This window comes from Poecile atricapillus, chromosome 6 (assembly GCF_030490865.1).
Source record: "Poecile atricapillus isolate bPoeAtr1 chromosome 6, bPoeAtr1.hap1, whole genome shotgun sequence".
Classification (NCBI taxonomy): domain Eukaryota; kingdom Metazoa; phylum Chordata; class Aves; order Passeriformes; family Paridae; genus Poecile; species Poecile atricapillus.
The window spans coordinates 26707277-26731032 of record NC_081254.1 but is presented as its reverse complement, the minus strand read 5'-3'; the positions used below and the strand labels follow the sequence as shown (position 1 = coordinate 26731032).

The 23756-nt window shown below is 38.4% G+C and overlaps 2 protein-coding genes across 5 annotated transcripts in view; one reads left to right on the top strand and one right to left on the bottom strand.

The window, feature by feature from the left end:
- The window catches only part of COL17A1 (collagen type XVII alpha 1 chain), a 34435-nt gene extending 33910 nt beyond the window's left edge, over positions 1-525 (top strand). Inside the window, exon 56 of the mRNA XM_058840808.1 lies at positions 141-525. Within this exon, the coding sequence (XP_058696791.1) occupies positions 141-187 (47 nt within the window). The 3' untranslated portion in view covers positions 188-525. The remainder of the gene's footprint in view (positions 1-140) is intronic.
- A 267-nt stretch (positions 526-792) lies between these two features.
- The window catches only part of SLK (STE20 like kinase), a 49561-nt gene continuing 26597 nt past the window's right edge, over positions 793-23756 (bottom strand). Inside the window, exons 6-19 of one of the 4 annotated variants that reach the window (XM_058840809.1) lie at positions 23557-23751; positions 22809-22890; positions 21701-21829; positions 18583-19968; positions 17180-17310; positions 16783-16906; positions 16347-16526; positions 14255-14347; positions 11091-11220; positions 10730-10854; positions 9601-9789; positions 8308-8433; positions 6668-6781; positions 793-6177 (exon numbers count right to left, since the gene is read on the bottom strand). In XM_058840809.1, the coding sequence (XP_058696792.1) occupies positions 6031-6177; positions 6668-6781; positions 8308-8433; positions 9601-9789; positions 10730-10854; positions 11091-11220; positions 14255-14347; positions 16347-16526; positions 16783-16906; positions 17180-17310; positions 18583-19968; positions 21701-21829; positions 22809-22890; positions 23557-23751 (3151 nt within the window). In that variant the 3' untranslated portion in view covers positions 793-6030. Of the gene's footprint in view, positions 6178-6667; positions 6782-8307; positions 8434-9600; positions 9790-10729; positions 10855-11090; positions 11221-13086; positions 13159-14254; positions 14348-16346; positions 16527-16782; positions 16907-17179; positions 17311-18582; positions 19969-21700; positions 21830-22808; positions 22891-23556; positions 23752-23756 lie in introns of all 4 variants that reach the window. The other 3 variants (XM_058840811.1, XM_058840810.1, XM_058840812.1) reach the window with 3 other exon arrangements.

Below are 23756 nucleotides of genomic sequence, written 5' to 3'. Positions count from 1 at the left end.
GCAGGGTTTGACTGTCAGGGAGAGGCACCAGCCCATCCCTGGGAATAGCTGGAAAGCACAGCCCGTTTTTTGGTTTGGATCTTTTGTCTTTTTACCTGGTCTTTTCAATTAACCCTCCTTTTGATTTTTCTGGTCCCCAGGTGAACAACTGTATGTTGGCAGAAGAAAAAGAAGTGTTGGTGTTTAAAGGAAAGAGGTAGCTCAGTTCTGCACAGGGCAACATTCCCAGCAGCCTGTAGAGAATTAGCCTGAGTCTTCACTGCCTTAATGCTGAAACATCCTCATCGCTCAGCTGACCCCTTAGAGTTGATAGTTCAGATCTGAATGTCTCTTGTGTGTGTCCAGCATGGCCCTAGTGTGGGTGCTTCTGTTACTGATGTTTGGCTTTGTGCCCCTGAGCTCCCAGGCTGATGTCCTTGGGCTGACAAGGGCTGCCTGTCTCACATAGTCCAGGCTTCTTGTACTACTACCACAATTGTAAAAATCTGGGTTTTTTAAACTAGCCAACTCTGCAGAAAAAGGAAAAGAAACAATCCCATCCCCACCAAATGCATGGTTTGTCAGGGAGCAGATGCAGCCCACAAAGCTGTGTGAGAAACCCTGGGCTTACACTGCCCTGGGATTCCCTCTCCACAAGCTCTGCTAACCCCAAGTGGAGCCCATTTATAGCAGCTCAGCAAGACAGGACACACACAGGGGCTGAACCAAAGCACTTTTAAATGTAATTTGTTTATCTTTTAAAAATATTTTTGTATTGTTTTCTGTTTTTTAAACACTGGTGAAAAATAATCTTTAAGTAAACATCCCAATTACAGTGTATTATTAACCCCATCCCTGAACTATTCAACACGACCAATTCTGTACTTGCAGGTTGTTGTGGGGCAGGGTGAGGCACCTGAGATGGGTCTGAGGTACAATGGTAAATACAGTGGCACAACATTAAATACTTTTATATTCAGTTATTTTAAACATTGTAAATAATCCCCTTTACTCAAATGCTTGTACAAATCCCCTTGTATTTCATGCAAATTTTCTATCAACAAAACTGAGGCAATCTCAGCAAACTGTGATTTTATTGTATTTACAGCAGAATTATTACAATATTCTACAGAAAGCCATGAAATCAAATTACTTTGAAAAACAAGACAAAAAAACCCCTAAAACTGTTGTATGACTGCTACTGCAAGTTCACTTCCATGAGCTGTACGGAGACCCTTAGCCAATTATTCATCCATCTCATGATTTTTGGTTGCTTTCTGTAAGGCAAAAATAACTTGGTTTGCAGTTGACACAAAACATTCAACAAACTGCTGGGAGAACACGAGGCCGGCAGTGCCTCAGGCGCGTGTTTTGTCACAGGATGCTCTTGTGAAGCCTGCTTGGCTTCCTGACAGAAAATGGGGTGACAGTTCAATATTGGAAGCCAATAAATGTCCCTTCCTAGTTTCTGTTCTTTCCACCATTTTAGGACTGATTCTCATTACCAAAGAGGCTTTACTACCTAAATGCAAATGTGGAAGACTTTGTTAAATCACACCCTGGACTCACCCACTCCCTTCTGCTTTCAGTACAGGGGAAGCACATGAGCCTTTTCTTGTGGGTTGGGCTTGAGTATGTTTGTGCTTAAGGGGTTTTCCTCTGGCACCACGATTGCCCAAACACCAGATGTGCAAATGAGCTACAGAAAAAAAGCACAAGGCAAGGACTGAGCTGGAAAAAGGGGATGCAGAACCAGTAAAAGTTCTGTAAAGAAACACCATAATTTCTTTTGTCTTCACCTTCCCTTTATCTGTTCTCATCTTTCGCAAGACTGAGAAATGATGGGGCATCCTAGCCTTGGCTTGCCTGTGAACAAGGAAGAGGTTAATTCTCTCTAATCTTACTTCAACTGCTGTGAAGATAGCAGAAGTAGTCTAGGAATGGGAAATTTGCATGGACACATCAATGCAAGGAAGTTTCAGAAATCCAGAAGTACAGATTTTGATATAAAATGACCAGAGTGTAAATGCTAACATAACTTACTGACAGAGTGATGGTCCTAAACACTCCCCCCTGCCCTTTTCTCCAGCAACCAGTCACTGTCCTCAAACTTGCCCCTCTTCACTGCAGCAGATAAACCAAGAAGCAGTGGATCAGTGGAAGCAACTAGCACTGAGCTCACTTGTACATTTCAGTTTTCAGCAACAACGTATTTCTGAGGTCCTGGGAGCTGCAGCTGCACAACCGCTCTGAAAATCAGGCTGCCCAAAAGTGGACTTAAGTGCCTGGAGTTAAAAGACCTTATTTGAATCTTTCCTATACCAAAGCAAGACTGGAGTACTTGCAAGGCAGATACTCTTTCAGATGGAGGATCAACTTCCTATGTGATACTGCTGTCACAGAAGACATGGTGTGGCAAAAGCAATTTCATTGCTGCTTTGCTTAGATCTTCGTTAAGGTGCTATATTTCCAATTTTTAAGGAATTCAGTAGAATGGAGTTATCATAAAGTCCTCTGGGACAGAAGAATAATTTCTTTAACTGTGTGATTCATTAGATATTGAATACACATAAATGCAATTTAAAGATTACTAGCTTAAAAGAGTACCTGGAAAAAAGGATGCAACTTAGACTGAACATCAGTTTTTAATGTGATGTGAAAAATCACTCTGAGTCAATGCTGACGGTCTGGACAGTGCCACCCTGACTCGAGGGAATTTGAATTCAGGTGCCAATTCAAATAAAGGTTTTCCTTCAAGTCTTTAGAAATCAGGATCTACATAATCAATCATAACAACTGCAGTATCATATCTTCTTTACATGCTGTAGATGGTTCTTGTGTATACACCAGAGACAGCAAAGTACTTGAAGAAGGAAAAGTTGTTTTTTGGGAATCAGAGAGGATCAAATGCTGAGTATTTCTTCTTTATAAAATAAACAGCAAAGTTCCCCTGGAACTTCAGAAGATCAAGGGCTGTCACAGCCCATTTTCCCCTGAGTCAGTAGCCCCTCTTCAGCCAGCATCTAAACAGGGGCAGCAGGTGCACCCAAAGACCTTTAGCCCCAGATCTCCCTGGATGACATAAGCAGTGCCAAAATGCACTTTCAGAGCTCAGAAAGCACATGGTGTGAGGCTGAGGCCCTGCAGGCAGGTTTTCTGTGAGGATCAGCTGTAAACACAGGAGGACAACCCACATACAGCACTGCAATTCAGGGATTTATTGTCTACTCATTTTCCTGTGGACAGAATTTACAGTGTAGTAAAACACAGTGGTGAGCAAATACTGATTTGTGGTCAGCTTTGGAAGAGCATGTGGGGACAATAAGATCTGCCAAACAGTAAGAATTTGTAAGTACACTGTTTTGGCTGCAGAAGACACACCTCACCACCCTGGAGATGGAGCTGCTAACATTCATTAGGGAGGTGACATAAGATAGTACCGAGATTGCGTTTCACATCTCAGGAGACCTCTTTTAAGCCTATGTGAGACTAAATTAATTTAAACTGGATTTTCTGACACTGATACAATATTGTAACACCTCTCTGACATTCTGTAACACTTAAACAAAATTTTATCAGTATAGACGTGTAAGTACCCATACTAGTTCTTGTTATCACTCAGAAAACATATTTTCATGCTTGGTATCAATTCTCAGCCCAGTTCACAAGGCTGCAAGTGCTTCACAGGGCTCCCCACCTGGAGACCTAAGCAAGGCTTCCACCACCACATCTGATCCCTCCCTTCATCCCAGAGCTCAGTTACAGTTATTTGTGCAATTTACAATGAGATCAGATTGCAGGGCCTGTGTGAAAAGGATCTTCAAATAAAAGATGTAAGAGATACAGATGGAGGTAAACAGAATGCCAATACATATTAGCAATGTATCACTGAAACTACCAAAAATGTAAGGAGAAGATTATTAACATTTCCCTGTGAGGATTTAATGGGGATGAACGTAGACATATTCCAGAAGAGGAAATCTGCCTGCCCTGACTACTCCCCAGGCAAAGCACTGAGCCTATTTCATACGAAATTGCAAACAAATTCTGTTAAATAGAGATGAAGATTGTTTAATGTTATCTTAGTAACAGTCAATTTATGAAGGTGGAGCTTAAAAAGCCAATGGTCTTCAGACTTTTTTCTCCCTACTAAACAAACAATTTAAAAAACTTTGCATTTAGCAACAGAACATTTTAGAGATATGGTGTGTGAATTTACAACAGTACACAATACACATTTAAAATAATAAGATGCCAGAAATTAAGGCTAGCTATTAAAGTAATTATGCTATCAAAAAGTTACAAAATTTAAATTAAAACATGCATTTTCCAATTTTCTTTTTACTGTGCTGTAAATTAAGTGTCTTCATTGAGAAGGTATCAGTTCAATGTCCAAGGATTTCAGCATCTGAGGTTTCAACCACAGCTGATTAAAGTCCTACGTTAATTTTTGAGTTCACTGCCATGCAGCAACACTGTTCCCATGAAATGAACGCCATGGAATGGGCACCAGTTGCAGGGTCAAAGCAAGCAAGCAAAACAAAACAGGTGCAGCTGATGCCCAAAGAGATCAGAGGAAGTCAGGCCTCAAAAGACAGAAAGCAAATACTATTTTACAAATGGAACTCCCACATACCCAAGTACAGCTTATAACACTGTCTTGATATGACTCAACCTCTATCCACCAAAAGGAGTGCAGCAAAAGTGACCTAATACAGCTGTATTTCCCTACCCTGCTATAGGAGACACAGTTCAGATTTCCCACTACCGATCAGTCAGGCAAATAACTTATGGTACATCGAAAAATAAAACCTGCCTAGGTTAGTAGGTGGCAACACAAAATCAAAACACCCAGCTTCATAAAGGAGTTGGTCTATATATTTAACTTAAATCTTTCCTTAAAATAAAATGACTAAAATTAAAAAAAAAAAAAAAAAAAAAAAGAATCTAACATTTCTAGTGAAATCAGACTTTAGCCATGGTTATTTATAAATATGACCATCCACCTCCACTTCTGCGATGGAGTTCAAATGAACAGGCTTTGGTAAAGAACAGAACAATGGCTCTACCCATTCCAGGTACAGTTAAGAGAAACCACGTGCATTTTGCACACCGCTTTCTAAAAAATACATTCTACAGTTTTTTGATTTGTAGAACTAACCACCTGTATGTAATAGCTAACAAAAATAATAAACTGTGCATTTTAAAGTTAGCATTTCTTTCAACTTTACATATTTTAGTGCAAAATATTTTAGGGTGAGGATTTACAACAAAAATGGCAGTAGCAGCAAGAAATCTTGTTTTGTACAGTAACAACAATGCTAAGGAGTTTTGTGTTTTTAAATGACAAAACAGTATCCTGTTGCCAGGATCAGCATATCTAAGTGTTTCAGGCACTGCATTAATTAAACTAGCACCCAATTTCATTATGGAACTAATGGACAAAACATGTCATGGAGATAAGCTAAGTTTAATTTATGCCAGAGGTTTCTTTTGAAAGAAGATGCAAAGGCTTTTGCCAATGGTGTTTAAACATAGGGGTTTGTTTTTCTGATTACTGGCATGTTCTCAGTAATTAGTTTCAGTCCTTGCCATGAAGACACTGCTCACATTATGAAATTTTAAACCTATCATGACAGTTTCAATTGTGGAATTCTCTCGTGGAGAAATCTGATGCTTAAAAACACAGTAGCAGAACTAATATTACACTATTTAAATGTTCAGATGAGAAACCATTTCTTTTGTGATGAAAAAGAGCATAATTAATATTTCAGGCTTAAAGTCAAAACTGTAGGTAACGTACTTTTAGAGACTGGGATAAAAAGCCCACTTAGTCTTGAAACATCTGAAGGACGTAACAATACCATTGTACACCAACACTCGGTTTGTTCCTTCTGTTCAGGGGAGCGAAGAAACCACTCCTGACACTGATTGTCTCCACTGAAAACAAGACAAGTGAGGTCCCCGATGTTCATATGCCATGGGTAAGTCAGGTTAGACCGTAAGGAGGGAGAATTCCAAACACGAAGAAACCTACAGAAGTTCCCAGAGTTATGACCCAGTGGAGTGAAGGCTGGGGATTGGGTAGAATTTGGAAATCCGGCTTTGCGTTGAAGGATTAAGGCATTCGGATTCTCCAGTCATTTTAAAGAAAACTTCCTGTTCCTGCAGTTTTCTGGCAAATTCTTCTTCCAGCATCTAAAACCAAAATCAGATTGTCACAGGATTAACAAGGCAAAGTACAAGAAACCCATTATTGTGGATATGTTTTGTCTGATGTATCTCTGAATTGTGTGAAACTCTAGTACATTCCCTTTTAAAATAAAATAAACACCCAAACCAACCTCCACCACCAGCTATGCCTGCTATATATCAGGCAATTTTTGTAGTAATTTACTGGCTTTTGAAATAAATTCCTAACCCCATATTTACCTCTAGCTAAGTGTTCCATGCAAACCTGCTCATGTGCTGCAGATGGAAGCCCTGCAAAGAGGCGGGTAACACACAGCCTGTTTTGGTGCACCTGCTGCTTGCTTGGCTTATGCAATTTTCTAACATTTTTTATTATATCATGAACTGCAACAGCTTTGTACAGCAGCTTGACTCTCCTTCTCTGCAATACTTTTGTACTGTATTTTCTAGATCAAACCATTAATAATTTCCCGATTCATGAACTGCTTCCATTTACCTTTTTCCTCGGTCTCAACTTTTCTCTCCATTCCTTCAGTTCTTGGCTGTGCTCTTCATCCAGTTCTTTTAGCTTCTGAGTCTCATGCTCAACCAGTAGATGGCATTTTTCATTCTTAAAACAAGATAATCCTTATGTAAAACTAATTCAGATTAGGCAACTCAACATTTGTACAGTGACATATGTTGTCCTAATTCTTTCTAATTAGCTTATTCCGTGTAAATAGTGACGTGAATAATTACAAGATGAAAGTATGTTACGAGGCTGTGTTTTCAAAAGCTGATCTTTCCATCGGAGCCAATTGAGATAAGAAACTCGTAAATCCAAATACACTGCTGAGCATCATTAAGGCAGCTGCTGAGGGTGTTATTCAGAACTGTTTCACTGCCTAATGATGCTTTTCAAGGTCATGCAGCATTTCTGCTTTGCTTTTTAAAGACAGTCTGTATAATTTATTAAAACCAATTACATTAAAAGGAAGCTGTTTTTTTGGAAATATTTCAACTCTTGGTGCCAAGAGCTGAGACAAACAAATGGAGCTTAGAGAAGAGACAAACGTGGTTGCAACAGCAGCCTCCAAATTGCCCTATGAAAAGTCTCAAACAACACCTCAGCTTCACATTTCTCTAAGTAAGGTACTCAGGCATCTGCCTCGCTTTCAGAGGACTTTTGAAGCATGACAAGAAAAAAAATCAGTTATTTGAATTCAAGTCTCTGCACTTTAAGAGCAGTTGGCAATGGTAGTGTTTCTAGGGTTCCAGTCCCAAATGGGTCCGATGCAGAGTACAGAACGACAGCAACACAAACAACAAGCATTTGGCTAGACCTGAGTGCAGCAAGGGGCCAGTTTTCCTTGTGAAGCTCAGAGCAGCCCTAATCTGCTCAATTTTACTGGAGCTGAAACTCTCACAAGGCTCCCACGGTACTTGGGGATTTACTGGGGCATATTAGCAGCACAGCCAGGGACTGTTTTTGCAGAATGTAAGAAAGTGAATCGAGTAGAATGAGCTTCATTGGTCATTGCACCATTTCTCTAAGCAAAGGTTATCAGCAGGTGATCATTTAATGCTTTAAAACTGCCTTGTGTCCCTGAAACTAGGAAAAGCTGATTTAACAGAAAAGGAGATCTGGCCTCTGGTATCCAGCAGAAACTTTTATGGAATGCATACCAAAAGAGACAAATCAGAGCTCCTTATTACAAGAAAAGAATTCCTTCTAAGTACCTTCCAGAAGCTCACAAGCAAGTGGCAGCACTTGGTAAAAACCTCCTCATTCCTGTATTGCTGTAAACTTATAGTGGGTAATGCCTGGTGCTGCCTACCTCTGTTCTGATTAATGACATTTCAGCAAAATCAGGTTAAAAGGAAATGTTGCCTATAGAAAATAGCTCTGGGAACTTGACAGATAATCCAGAAGTGATCACCTATTTCTGTCTCCTGCTCTTCTTGCATTGAAAATTATTCCTCATTAATTGATGGGAACATATGAATCTGGTAAAGCAGTGCACTGCAGGCCTTTGAAAATAAAGTTGAAAAAACTATACAGTAAAAATTAAGAAAAAGGTATTTCTGCTTTGCCTGGATCTGATATTAACCTAAATCTTCTCACTGAATGGTCATTTAATATCATCTATTTTTAACCTGTAACTGATGCAGTTCCCTGATGTTTGCTTCACACTGCAACTGAAGGTCCCGCATTTGGTTTTCATGTTTCTGATGCTGTGCCAGTCTCTCATTCTTCTGCCTCTTTTCTTCTTGAACAGCAAACTAAAATTAAAAGAGATTATTTATATTGCACCTCAGAGTAAAACAGTTTGCAGGAGTCAAAGAACTGCACCTAATAAAATGAACACATACTGAAAAGAACGGTTCTAGAACATTTAAGCAGTAATTTTCTCTATTTTTTCTTTTTTAAATTCTTACAAAGAAAGTGTCCTGCAGTTTTAATCAAATTTCTCTGTCTGCACTCTGATTTTTCCTTAAAACACAGCACATTTCACTTCCAGACTCCTGAAATTACCTCTGAAGCTGTGACACAGCAGTGCAGCTGCAAGCATTGGTTAAGGCTGGTGTTAAACAGCTACAGGAAGCCATATTTTCCACATTTTTCATCCTTCCAGTGCTCACCATATGAAACCATGATTTGTGACTGTCATGCATCATTAGAAAGCAAACCTCTCAACCTCTGCACAGCATTGCCTTTTAAACAATGAGTGAATACCTACAGCTTTAGCTCAAAAGCTCACAAAAATCAAACATCCTTAAAAATGTTTCACAGAATCACAGAACAGTTGAGGTTGGAAGGGACCTGCAAAGAATCAACCTCCCCACTCAAAGCAGGGTCACCAGGACAAGGCTGTGTAGGACTGTGCCCTGTTGGGTTCTGAGCATCTCTACAAGTTCTCTGGACAACCTGGTCCAGTGTTTGATCATCTTCACACTAAAAAAATGTTTTCTCATGTTGAAGTTAGATTTTCTGTATTTCAATTGTGGCTGCTGCCTCTGACCCTGTCACTGAGCACCACTGGGATGAGTCTGGCTCCACCTTCTTTGCTCCCTCTATTGGGTACTTACACACATGGATAAGACCCTCCTGAGCATACTGTCCTCCAGGATGAAGCATCCCAGGTACCCCAGGTGGCTCCTTGTGTAACAAGACACTTGAGTCTTTCAGCCATCTTCAAGGCCCTTTGCACAACTTGTTCCAATAAATCTGTGTCTGACTTGTACTGGGAAACCCAGGACTGGACCCAGTGTTTCAGAAGCCTCACCAGAGCAGCAGGGAAGGATGATTTCCTCTGACCCCCTCCAGTGCATCAACCCAGTTTGGAACCATCTGAGAACTCATGAGCATGTCCTCTATTTCATCCTCACAACTACATCACATTCAGCATTTACACTATTAAAACTATTAAATACTAATTGATTAATTACCTGCTTAATTTTTTCACGATCTTGGTCTGGAGAAGCAAATGAATTGATTCTTAAACTTTTCTTAAACATGGCCATCCGAGTCTTTGCTTCACTTCGCTGGATTTTAGGCAGTCTGGCTCTTTCCTGAGTTTGCTTGTTCTTTAACTCCTCTATAAGGCGTTGATTATACCTCTGCATTTGTTCTGTTTCCTGAAAAGTTAACCATGTGGAAATGTTACACAGTAACTGTGATGTTATACAGTGTGCATCTCTTCTCATCAGTAAGTTCCCTGTGTGAGTCAGTGCCCCTGAGCAGAAACCATTCCCAGCCCCAGGAGTTACAGTGGGGAGGAGGAGCTTCTTCCAGAGAGCTCTGGATCTTGCCCAACCTGAAGAAAATTCCTTAATAAATGTAAATACACATATATTTTACCAGCACTTACTCAACTCCTGCACTGCCTTTTACAAAGCCTGTTATTGAAAAGGAGAAACTCCTTCTTGTGCAACTGAACTTCTGGGCTATGGCTGTGGAGGGGCAGTTTGCTGCAAAAGCTGGGGAAAGCAACAGCCTACATGGGATAAACCAGAGTGGACAGAACAAGCCTTCAGTGGAGGCTGATCATGCTCTGATCATCAAACACCTCCCTACTGGTTTATATTTTCAAAAATCAAACTATTTGCTTTTGTGTATGCTATAAAAACCAAAGTGCCTTGCGGAAAATAAGGATTTAGCTATAAAGAGACAGTTGTCAGCTACTCGCCAAGAAGCTAATCCAGTTCATTCTGCTCATTTAATTCCAGGATTATTTACTTCTGAACAGATTTGTTTAAACACAAATCAAAATGGGTTTTGGTGGATAACCCGAATTTTACATTTTTTATAGTAAAAGACTGATGTTGTGGTTGGTTGGGTTTTTTTTTTTAAAGAATCAAAAGGGAAAATATCATTATTTATACTTCTATATACTACTAAGATATTCAAGTAAGATGAATATGATTTTTTTCATTTCAACAGAATACATAACAGATTCAAAATACTTGTCTGGGTCTTGCCTATGCAAACAAACAGCACCAAGAGAGATCCTAAGACTACTTGATTAAAAAATGGGTATTATAATACACACGAGAAAGTGTCAAAGTCAACACTAACTTTTTCATGCCTCTTAAGCAGCTGGTGCCTCTGCATGAAGTACTGATCCTTGAGCTGCTGCTTGAGAAGCTGGTGTTTCTCCTGTAGGTGCCGCTCCTCCAGCTCCCAGAATGCAGCTTCACGAGCTAGAAAAAAGAGAAAGGTTGGTTCAGGAATTGCAATCCCATCCCATACTTCCCAACCTCGTGGTGTACATTCAGAAGTGGCCTACAAGTGTGTTTTAAAAACAATGCTGTTTCATAGCAAACATTTTTATTACAGTTCTATATTAGTTATCAATATTTTTTAACTCAAAGTGAGGAAAGACCACTTTTATTAAAACACAGTGCCTTTTTTGAAGACAGGGCCTGGTACAGGATACCTCTCATGAGCTGTTGCTTGTTATTGAGGCAGTCTCGTTCAATAGTGGCCAGTTCTGTCTTCTGCTGCTGAATTATTTTCTTCAGAGATGCATCCAGTTCTTGTTGCTGTTTCTGCACAAACTCCTGCTCCTGGTAAAAACCAATAGAAGTAAATTAAATTGCGTTCTTCTAACCACATTACATGTTAATGAAACTCCCAGTTCTCTCAGCATTAGCTATATATGAAAACAAATACATCTATGAAAGTTTGAGCTAGTGTGCCTTGGCTACCAAATTATCCTTTTTTTTTTTTTTTTTATGTACGGCGTAGGTAAGAGCATATTCATGTTTCAATAATACCTTCAGAATTAAGGCCAAAGGTAACAATCTAGCCAGCCATCTGCAACTCATTCCATCTCTTGTTTCTCCTCTGAACAAGATGCAGGTTCAGAGCTAGCAAAGACAATGCTGAATCTAAAGTTGATCTCATTCTAAAATGGTTAATTATTCATGTATGTAAGCAAATAAAAGTATGTATGGCTATTCTGCTTTGGGTGATTAGTTAAAGCCTATTTATTTACACAGTTGGGTTTCAGATCTGTGTGGTTTATCTTGTCCTAGGGCAGGGCTGTTGAGCCTGGGAGTTCTTCAGGACCACTGTGCAGACACCCCATGTTCTGCAGGGCCCTAACCTGCTCACACCCCAGCTGAGCGGGCTCCTCACAAAGGGATTTATCACCTCCACCATCCCATTATCCAGGTGCATCACTGTTACATCCCATCATGAAAAGCAGGCAGCACTGAGTCCCCCTCCCATGCCCCAAGACCTACTGCTGCCTTTCTTCTTTGCAACTATTAAAGACCACAGCTATGAGCATGCAAGCATGCACACACACACACTCACACCTCCCTTAACAACAGGAAATTGAATCAGATGCTTCTAGCATGATATCAAGGTCAAAAGAAAGGACAATAGCAGGGTCTTGCCAGAGCCAAGGTGGGCTGCTGAAGTCCAGGACAAATGGAATTAAATGTTCTTTAAAAGTACTTTTTATTATGACCAAAAGAATCCTGGTTTTCATCTTCACAAGAAGTTATTAATAGATGAGACTTTCATGTCTCTTAGTGGACAGCAGAGCTACACTGAGACAGGTAACATAAAACCAGAAGTGAATTAAGCTGACAGCAACAGACCTGAGGTACAAAAAGAACTGGAAGGTGATGTCCATAAATTAAGTCAGACACACCTAACTAAATTTGTGGAGTGACAAAAAATACTGTTTTTTCCTTTATACCTGAAAAGGATAAAAAGCTTACAAGTATAATACTCTCAGGGTGCAGACACATAATTAACACAGTGTTTAATTTGCTGGAAGATTTTTGATTTGTAGGAAGCAGGGGAAAGCTGTTCTAGTGTAGCCATGGTCAAAAAGTGCTTATGCTTGAGCTTTACACATTTAATCGTAAATATCATTGCTGCTCTCTCTACAGAGTAACTCTGATGAAGTTTTATACCTGCTAGTGCTGTAAGATAAACTAGGCAATCTCAGGGAACACGCTGGCCTTTCCACTTCTCAGATCTATTCAAGTATCACATCAAAAAAATGTCACCGACTTTACTAAAGAATGTGTTGGGTGGTTAAAAGGCAGACAGTGCAAGGCAGTCAACCTTTTTCAAAGTCCCATTTGTTAGGACCAATAAGTATCTTAAAATAAACTCAAACATCTTTAAAATACATGGTTTCACTGCACACACAGCATACAAGTCACACAACGTTTCTCACATGTGCTGAACAAATATCATGTTGCATGTGTGAACCCTCAGTGTCTTGCTCAGATTGAGTAACTACTATCTTTTGGATCTTTTGACTATGGATAGTGCACAGTTACCTAAATTGGTGCTAGCCAGTTTGGAGACAGTAGTGACATTGATCAGCACATATGAGCAGAAAGAGAAAACACACATCTGGAAAATTAGGAAGATAAACTTTCACTGTGTTGTATTTTAAGACTTACATCCTGCATTTGTGCGTTGAAAAGTGTACATGAAGACAACTGAAAAGACTGAATCATAACCTGAGCAACACCCTGTGGGACACAATGTAATTCTGTGTCATAATATAGTAAAATTTATTTCTATTCTTAAAAAAAAGGAAGAAATGAGATCTGCTGTACATTAGTAATAAACATTTGAAATGTCAAGGCTAATCACACAAGTAGATGCTGATGGAAGTTCTAGATATTCTAAAACTAAACAGCTGCACCTTGTTCAGTACTTATTCCAAGTAAGGATAGTTCACATTTAAAATCTTCTTTCACTTCTCTTCAACAAATTGAAACCAGCAAGGAAAATTAACCATGTGACTACAAACACTATGAAAAATTAGATTTTTGTTTCCTTAAAAAGTTTAGAGACAGATACCTTTGGTATGGGGAAAGTGCTGCAACTCAATCACCTTCAATGCTGGGAAATCCCCTCTTAAATTAAACACATAATCGAATAAAGTTGCTATTATTTTCTACTAGGTCACTCACATAAACGTTTAATCTTTAAGTTACTCAATCCAAACCTGCTCTGCTGTGGTTCAAGCTCACTCAGTACAAGCTGTGGGCATCACAAAGCCAATATTTTTCTAAAATACTAGCCCTCTTTCTAGCTGGATCATAAAAAAGCAGCAAGTCTGAAGGCATAAAATCACATATGATGTTTTGTAAAGTTTCCATACACCTACACTTTGACATTTAAATAACATTTTACCTAATCTGTTCTGTTCCTATAAACAAGATGTCTCATGCTTACATATTAGATACATTTTCCTCCTCTGCACTTGTGTAGTTCAAAATTTCCTCCTGACTATAACCTTTAAAATCTGAAGGACCCGTGGAGTACTTACCACTCATAAAAGCACTGTAAACAAACTTGCTGCAGAAAAATACCATTCTTTATCAGTAGAGCACACAAAATTCTACACTCGACAGTACAAACCCGGCAACCACTGCTCCTACATTTCTACCCAGTGAAGTCTAAGATGTGACACGGGAGTACTTGAAGAAAGAGAGCAGTTCATAGGGTTAGTTTGAGTTAAGTTCCATATTCACTCAACAACAACCAGAAGTGAAATCATCAAGCTGTGTGAATACTGCTGCCTTTTGTATTTTAGTAGCTTGAAGCTGCCATTGTTACCTGAGCATGCTGGCTTTGTGCAAGCTCCTCTTTCTTGCGTTTCATGAGCTCTTTTCTCAGCTCTTTTGGTGCTTTCTCCACTTCACATAAAACCTACAGTATATATAAGCATGCAGAAGGTGGCAAAAAGAACACTTTGTCTCCACAGCAAGCACTACTGTGAACATAGTGACATACAGGTCAAGCACTAGAGGTAGTGGGAAGCATGCATTACTTCAGTGGCAGGGATGTTAGTTTAGTGAAAGAGCTTAATGAAAAGAGAAAGAACAATAGGTGATTTATGCATGCCAGCAGTGCAGAGAGGAGGGATGTGCCAGTGCTTTTTGCATGCAAATGCTGCCCAGTGCCCTCAGAAATGGCAGTGCCTCTATTGTGCTTCCATGCAGCCGCCAGGAGAGTCAATAGTTAAGAAAACCACCACCTGCAGAAGTGGTGTTTTCTTGAATCACTATGGCAAAAGGACTACAGAGTATGTTACCTCACATAAAGCTGTGAAAAATGGTTGGAAGCTTAAAATAACTTCCACGAAAACCAGCTATTTCTGACACTGTCTCTAACCTAAATTTACAAGATGTCATTATTAGTGTCTCTGACCATAGATGACATCTACACTTCTTATGTCTTCAAAATAATCATACAAGCAAACAAAACATTATTTGGTTGTGTTTCGTTCTAAAGAATTTAAAGCAAAACCCACCAATAAATAAGAGTGCTTTCAAGAAACTTTCCGTGACACGTATGCTGGGATGGAACGTGCTTCAGTACACGGTGAATTAGACAAGATTAGCAGAAAGATTCTAAATATAACCTGGCTAAATCAACTGACTATTAATCTGTTAATTTGCTGATGAGTTTTGTTTTTCAGAATTACAAAAATGTACCACTGTACACTCCAATATAACACTGATAGTTTTAGAGCAGCAGCTGCATTTTCCTTTAAACTGTACATTGCCTTTCTAAGCTTTAAACACAAAACTATGCACCCAGAGACAAATGCCTGTTTGTTTAATAGTGGAAGCATCATCAGAAAACAGAGTCCAAATCACCACATGCTATTCCTGTGTCCATGAAAGAACTGCTTTTAGCTCAGAGCAATATGTAAAATTCTCCCAATTTCCCACGTAGGACCCAATCACCAGTGAACAGAGAGAGACTCAAAATGCAAGAGGTACCGCAAAAGAAGAAAAATTGTTATTTACATATGAGCATACAGTTCAAACTGAATACAAGTTATTTTTCAATGCACTTTTGTGCTAAAGGATCATTCTATGCAAAAGCATTGACAATTTTGCTTTCTAAAGAAATCTCTGAGTCTAGTAACTATTAGACCAAACACTAGAGCCATTTATATACAAATGGGCACTACGCAATTGAACCAAAAATGAAATAAAACAGCTTTTAAGATTGAAAATCCACATGGAAACATATCACCTTTTCTTAATCCAATGCAAGTAAATTAATTGCACCAAATGTCAGTGTCAGTCATTTTGCCTTAACTGTATGACTTGTATGAAATTAACTGTAAAAGATTTTAGGTTATCCAGACTTCTCTTTCCCAGCATTCCTTTTTGAGCTAAGAAATCAAATCCATATTGCTGCTATCACTTCATATAAAAAAATTTTAAACAATTACAGCACACATTCAATTAAAAAAACCTAACAGATTAACAAAAATGAAACATTTCTGAAATTACTGTCTTCAAAATTCTAATTTGTTAAGTATTTACTAAGTAACTATAGCTGGGTGTTTTTGAAGTAGAAACCTCAAATATTTTTCATAATCTTTATTAAAATATTTTTTCTTGATTTAGTATTATATAGAGAGAATATTTTATTAAATATTCTGTGAAAAATAAAATCTTCTAACTTGATGATGTTTTCTAGATTAAGTCAATACCTCAAGCTTCCTGTCAGCTGTTTGTATTTCACTTTAAGCATTTCACTTTAGCTAAACAAAAGAAACAATTCTGACTGGTAGTGACACTTCCAAACCCCAGTAGAGCATGGAATTGACAAAGCTTGTGGGAGACCTAATCCCAACTGTTTGCTATGCCCATACTCCTTTATTTTCTATATTAGCATCATCTCTTACCTCTTTTTTTTTGTTTTTCAGCACATTCTGGAATTTGGACAACTCCTTCTCCTGCTCAGCCTTGATGCGCTTCGCTTCATCCCGTAAGCGATTTGTGTGCTCCTGCTCCAAGCGCTCGATCGTCTGCTTCTGCTGCTTTTCCAGGTTCTCTATCTCCTGATCATACTGTCGCTTTTTATTCTGTAAAAATAATTTGGCACCTTTTTTTAGAAAGCCAAGTCCTGTTAAGTGAAGTGCTGTACCACAGCAAGAGATGTCCATGATGGACAAGCTCCAGCACAGGCTGGGCACCCACAATGGAAAGTATTGCCTTTTATTTAAGAATGAAGGCTAAGCTGGAGCCATCATGGCAGGAAACACCTGATTGCTGTCAGCACTATTCTGCCTACTCCACCAAGATTTCATACTTGAAGAGCACCAAAATTCAGAAACTCACTGTCATTTCCTGTTCAAAACGCCTGTACATCTGCTCTCGCTGCTGCAGAAGCTTATTGCTGAGCTGCTGCTGGGCTCTCTGCTCCTCCTTCTGAAGAAGTCTCAGCTCTCTGAGCTCTTGACGTCTAATAAGGACAAAGAACATTTTATACTGATGGGAAAACATAAGTAGAAAATGACAAAAAACAAAAAGGACCATTGGCAAATTTGGCCCAGTAAAACTAATTTTGAACTGATTGTCTTAATAAGAAACACTTTACATTCACTTCTGCAAAAAAAAAAAAAAGTAAATTAACCCCAAATATAACTGAAATAAGATCATTAGCCCCCTTGTTTTATTCAAAGAAAAAAAAATCAGCTATTAACCTCTTGAAAATTTTACTTTTAGAAACACTTACCGTAGAAATCGCATTTCCTCACTTTTTGAATCATTTTCAGTAACTATTTTTGATGTGGTGACACTCACTTCTACTCCATCAACGACAAACTTGCGAGTTTTCTTTAATGTTTTCTTCTGCCTTCTAGTTTCCTAAATTAAGCATTGGTAAATTATTATGTAATTATTTAGGTTATATTCTTTCTTCCTCTTTTTGTTAATATTGAATTATATCAAATATTTCTGGGAATGTCTTCTATACAGTCATCAAGAGTCCTTCTCACTTACCAGGTGCCTTACTAATCTTACTAATCAAGTGAGAATTTGAAAAATTCCAATAAACTGAAACTTTCGAGTAAGGAAAGGAAAACTGCCATTATTGATTATCCAAAGTACCAGGAAAAAAAAAATTAAGCCAGAAACTCTGAAGAGAACTGATGCAGTTTTATTGAAGACTGCTGAATTTACTGTTTGTTTTTGACCATGATTTCCCCAGTCACCAACAGGTATTTAATTCTGAAAATCAGTTCTGAAACAGGATAAAAATTTACTCACCTACTTCCTCCTGCTTTGGACATAAACAAGTGAATTTATTTTTTTTTTATATATATATTAGCCAAAAATCACATAATAATCTTGCTGACAACTGGAGATGTCTCAGTTGTTAGAGCTGCTGTTTCATTGAAAGAAGAGAGGGACCCCAGCTGAAACTGCACCATATCCATTGTGTCAGGGCAACTACAAACACCCTTGTTTTTAGCACAGCTATGCCAATCTATGATTTTTTCTGTCTGGTTGTCATTCTAGGTTTGTTTTTCCTTCCTCCCTTCAAGCCCACGTTACATAGTTACTACCCTAACATGGCTATATTAATACAAAGACTACAAATAATGTTCATAGTCTGAAATTTGCTTCCTCCAAGTAAGCTCATTGGTAGTGACATAACTGCATGGACACAGTACAACCACAGGAGAACACTGATTGGAATAAACAAATCCAGCAGAATGTCTTCCTTGGGTCTCCCAAATCCAAAGAGAGAGATGGAAGATGGAAGTGACAGGAATTCAGTATAAGATTAGATGTTCCAAGAGATTTTTCCCATTGAACAAGAATTCTGTGCTGGTATTCTTGAGTATCAGCTCTGACCCACAAGTGTTCACAAATCTTCATGTTTAATATTGTGACACTTGCTGTTATAAGTTATACAATTATGCATTACAGTAAGAAACTAATTAACATAACTGCAAATAATCCAGACACTGTTGTATGGTGCAATTTAGAATACTTTGCTTTCTACAAAGCTTTGTATATATGTGCCATACTGGTTTCTCCCTCAATACCTCGTAGCAAAGGTAATCCTTGAAGATAATTTCAGGGTTACACTCGCATGAGATTTTATATTAAAATATATATGTTTACACTTACCTGTAAAGATATTGATCCTGTCTCTTTGTTTTTACTAAGGAAACTAGAAATGGACAAGTTCAAATCAATGCTGCTGTTATCAGCTGTAGAACCAGTGCCTGAATCCACATCATTTTCCTTCAAATTTTCTGATTCCAGTTGCTGTAAAGTCTCAGTATTGCCTTGATTATCTGTCTTGACCTTCTCATTTTCTTCAGTGCTAATGCTAATACTGGGAACTGGAGTGACTTCAGAGTCATCAGCTTGTTCACTGACAGCATCTTGAAGCTTATTCTTCATCATTTCATCAGAGGTAACTGCTGGATGTTCTTTGTCTACGTGGATGTTGTTTTCCTGCGTATTCTCAGGTCCGTGCTCTCCTGAATTTTGGTCCATTCCAGTCAGTTTATTCACCAGCTTATCAGGAATATCCTCAGGTTTGTTCTGTAATTCCTTCTGATCTATGATGTCTTTTCCAGAGTCTTTGATCCTTGTTTCCTCTGTGCTGTTTATATTACTGATACCCTCATTTTCACTTTCTGCCAGTTTCTTGTCTACTTCGATCACTTTATCTTGGCTTTCTGACAGAGTTTCTTCAGAGCTGATTATCTCATGGACCTGCTTAGCCTGACTTTCCACTGGCTTATCCTCCAGCTCAGGTATTTTATCCCCATCACTGATGGGTGTTTCAGCAACAGCACCTATCTCCTTAATGTTGTCAATTCCATGCTTTATTAGTTCCTTTTCTTCATCAGACACTTTAACTGTAGCATTAGGCAGAGTTTCTGTACTGGTATCTATTACTGCCTCTTTCTGAGCTCCACTTTTATCTTCCTGTTGCTCTGTATCTCTATTTTCTGCAGGGACCTTTTCTTCCTCACCGTCCAAGAGATCCATTCTCCTCTCCTTCTCTTCTTTTTCACCGGTTTCCTTATGAATGGCTTCTTCAGCCTCTACCCTACCCTCTGTTACAGGTACTACTTTCAGTTTGTCATCTTCTGTCTGTTCAACTGCCATGGAATTTTCTTTCTCTATTGTTAAGTTTGGTTCATTCTTTATTTCCACATCAAGTTCTTTACCTTCTTTCTGAGGTTCTGTATCCTCATGCATTTTTTCCATGCTTTCTGTATTCTTTTCTGCTGGCACCATTTTGCCTTGCTCATCTTCACCAGTTGGCAAAGAACCATTCTGCACTTTCACATCACTAATGGGAGTATCCTGTATGTTATCAGCTGTTTTCCTAAATTTAATGTCCTCAGATTCATCTCCAGTTGTTTTGTCCTCAATGGCATTACTTTCTGTTTTCTCAGAGAGAGATTCCAGGACAGAAGCATTCTGTGAAAGTTTATCCTCTTCAGAGCTGGCAATACTAAGGTCAGAGGATGCACGTTTTTCTGCAGGTAACTGCTAAAAAATTAAAGCAAGAAAAAAATTCAATCATTTTGTAACTTAATCAAAGCACAGTTTTAGGGAAGAATATGTGAACAGAGATCAATATTGTATTCACAAGCAGTTATATGCATTTAATAACCTCAGAGTCCTTCCCTTGGACTATCACAGAACAAGTCCATGAACTGCAGACAGGCTGAACAGAAAGTTTCATGGTGATCAAGGGAAAGGGATCATGGTCATCAGCTACTTTTCAAGGGTCTTTTTCTTTTCACATTCTTTTTTTTTTTAATCAGTTCAGCTCCTCAGTGGTCTCAGCAACAGTTGGATTTAAAAGATTTAACATTGTGCCAGCTGGGCAAGGAAGAAACTGTAACTTTAGTTAGTGCAGCACTGATAAAATGGAATATTAAGACCTTCTTCTGCTTCACTTCGTGCTCTTTGCTAAAAATGCCGGAAAACTTTTCATCTGGTTTTAATCATGTTGAAACCCCATTAAAATGGTGAAAACCTCCAGCAGATCTAAGCGGCAGTACAGGACTAGAACAGAAACAGTTACCAGAAACTGCCACTGTCATAATATGAATAAATGTTATCAGATTCCACAGAGACATCCAAAAGAACATAGTAATAAAGCATTATTTTAACCACAATTGCCCTTTTACTCTTCAAAGTGGCCGTGATATGTGTCTGTATTTAGTGCTAGAATCCTGTAATTTGCAGATCAGGCTTCTGATCCTAAGTTAGCTGTTGCAGCGAGCAACAGGTTTGATTGTGCATTTCCTACCTTAAGGATTTCCCAAGCATACAGGAAACAATAATCAAAATATTGCATTTAAAATATTTCTTCATGTAATTGTTTTAGTATTGATCTCCTGGGAGTGTTTAAAACTACCTCAAGTAAATAACATGAGGGGCTCTACCTCACACTTTCCTACAACGCTGCTTGTGAGATACCTGACTGAGTCCCAGGGCGGACTCCAGCCCTCCGGGATGGATGGCTTTAGCAGCTCATCAGTGGAAGGAGGTGGTGGATGATCCACAGGAGGGGAGCAGCTGCTGGGGAGGCACTTTGGAGCCCGAAGGGTGGGCTGGGAACACAGGAAGAAGGTCAGGGGATGTGAGGAACGTGCTGATGGGTGAGGGGGGAATGGAGGCACCTGCTTGAGCACTTGGCTTCTCCAGCAGCTCCAGGAGGCACTGGGAGCACAGCCTGGGTGCACTGCAACCTTCATCCCTGGACATCACAGTCCTCCCTCTAAGCAACCACACTCACGCTCTAAGAGTCTTAAAGCATCTTTAGAACTACATTCATTACAAAATATGTGGTTTTTTCCTTTCCTTTGATAGCCACACTGTAAAATCACAAACTTAGTTTACAGCATAGTAGTCAAATACCTTTCTTAATCTTTTACATTTTATGATATACAAACACGTTTCCTCATTCACCCAGTCATTATGACTTAAAACCACTTACATAAAAATCAATATCCCATTTATAAAATATCACATATACCTGTAAAAAATTAAGATATTAATTTTCAGTAGCTATTATTTATTGGTAGTTTTTAAGTAGTTCAAACATGCTAATTTTGAAATTGCTGGCTACATATTTTGTAATAAGTTTAGAGTATGTTTATGATGTTATTCCTAGAAGATTTGATGTCAAAGTTGGGCTAAGAGAACTGAAACTGAATTCTCCATGGGAAATTTGCGACGGCATATTAAAAAAAGTAAATTTTGAACTGACCAGAGAATTTTCTGTTTCTTCTTCTTCATCCTCATCTTTACCATCTTCAACTTCTTCTGTAACTTCAGCCTTCGCTTCTGCAATCAATTCTCTTATTGGTTTATTTGAAGTAACAGTAACAAATGGATGCTTGTGAAAACAAAAAAAAATAAGCACAACATTAAATGGTGGCTTCATAGTATACAGTGGGAAAATCATAATCTGAAAGAAATATAACTTTAGCGAAGCGTTACTCCAATTGCTTCACATTTGAAGATTCACAATTAACATAACTGTTCCAGTGTTTTTTCTGCAGAAGTCTTTAAATGAAAACATTTTTATTCAAATACAGTATATAAATAGTCTAACAGACCTACTAAAAATACAAATGATTCATTTATACTGACCTTTTTCACAATCCAAAGAACAGAAGTAGAAAGATTTTTAAAAAAGTTATTTTTCTTGGAATTAGGTTTCATTTCAGTTCCACAGTTAAATTATTTCTTGACAAACTTTACCTAAAAAATATACTTTCTAGAAAAAAATGTGCTTTGTCTTTACAGCAACTTTTCCTAACATGAGCTAGGATTCTACCTTTTTCTTTAAGAGCAAGCAGGTACCTGTTCCTCTCCTACTGCCTGAATCTTCTTTCTCTGCGTGGCCCTGCTGCTTAAATCTATTCAGCATATGCCAGGCAGATTGTGGATAAAGCAAATAGGTGCTGACGTTAAACACAATCAAATGTACCTGGTCACATCTATTCCTGTTCAGCTGTTCTGCAGTGACAGCATTACAGAGGAGGGCTGAGGACTAAAGCTTTTAAAACACCTGTCAGCAACTGGCCACAGACGTAAACAACCCCTTCATCCACTCTAAGTATCAAAGTATAATTTCTTACACAAAGTAATTAGTTTTATTACAGCAAAATATATTAAACTAATAACCTGATCTGCGCTTGGTATCATTTAATCAAATTTTACCAAATAAGGATCAATGTTAAAAACAGATTGTAGGCAAACACCTAATTTGAAAATACTTAAATAGTTACTATAATACTGCTCTGCTTTTAAGAAAGTACAAAATATGCTTTGCCTTTAAACAAAAGTTCTAAACAATTAACTCTTCCTACCTGTAGAAGCTGAGTTGCACTCCACCTTGCATCTACATTCTTTTCCAAACATTTCTTCAGAAAATCTTTGAAATCTGATGACCTACACAACAAGCAAACAGGCAGTGGTTGTTCTTCTGTCTTAACAGACTAGCATATAAACTGAAATATTCTTTAGGTTCACATGAATCTCCTCACTGCAACTCCAAGTCCTGCTATTGATGCAGGAAAACACAAAGGGAATATAGAAATGCAAAGACCAATACAGCACAAATACAATCTCAAAAAGGTTTGTCCACAATCAGAAGAATTTACTTTTTGCTTGGGATTATTAATACACCTCATCAGCTATATCACTAACTGAATCATGTGAAGATATTAAATCGACCAAATACATAATGGCTTTTAAAAATATTTTCTTAATATAAAAATTATTTAGTTTCCTTTCACCCAATCTTTTAGATGGCCTTCAGATCTGGTACTACATTTGTAAAAAAGCTACTTCCATACATTTTTAGTCAAAACCTGTAAAATACTTCTGTATAAAAGCTTCTATACAGAACTATGACCAAAAAAAGTTCCAATTGTGTGAGAAGACATATATATGTATACACACATGTATGAACATATATATTGGGATTATATGGACATGCCTTAATGCATAAAGCTATACCACATAGTTCAACAGGGCTGTGCTCATCAAATTTAACAAACAAATGACTTGGAATGCCTTACACTGGGGTGGGAAAGCTGCCAATAAAATACAAACCATTTTGAAGGCTGTGCCAGTGTCGGAGGATCGGATTTTGCGATTTTCAGCAGCACTCGCATGGGATTTAGTTCATGATGAGGTGGCTCTATCTGAGCCATTTCTATTAAAGTAATGCCAAGAGACCAGATATCAGCCTTGTAATCATATGGCCTGTCTTTAGAGGTCTCACACATTACTACTTCTGGAGCCATCCTGCA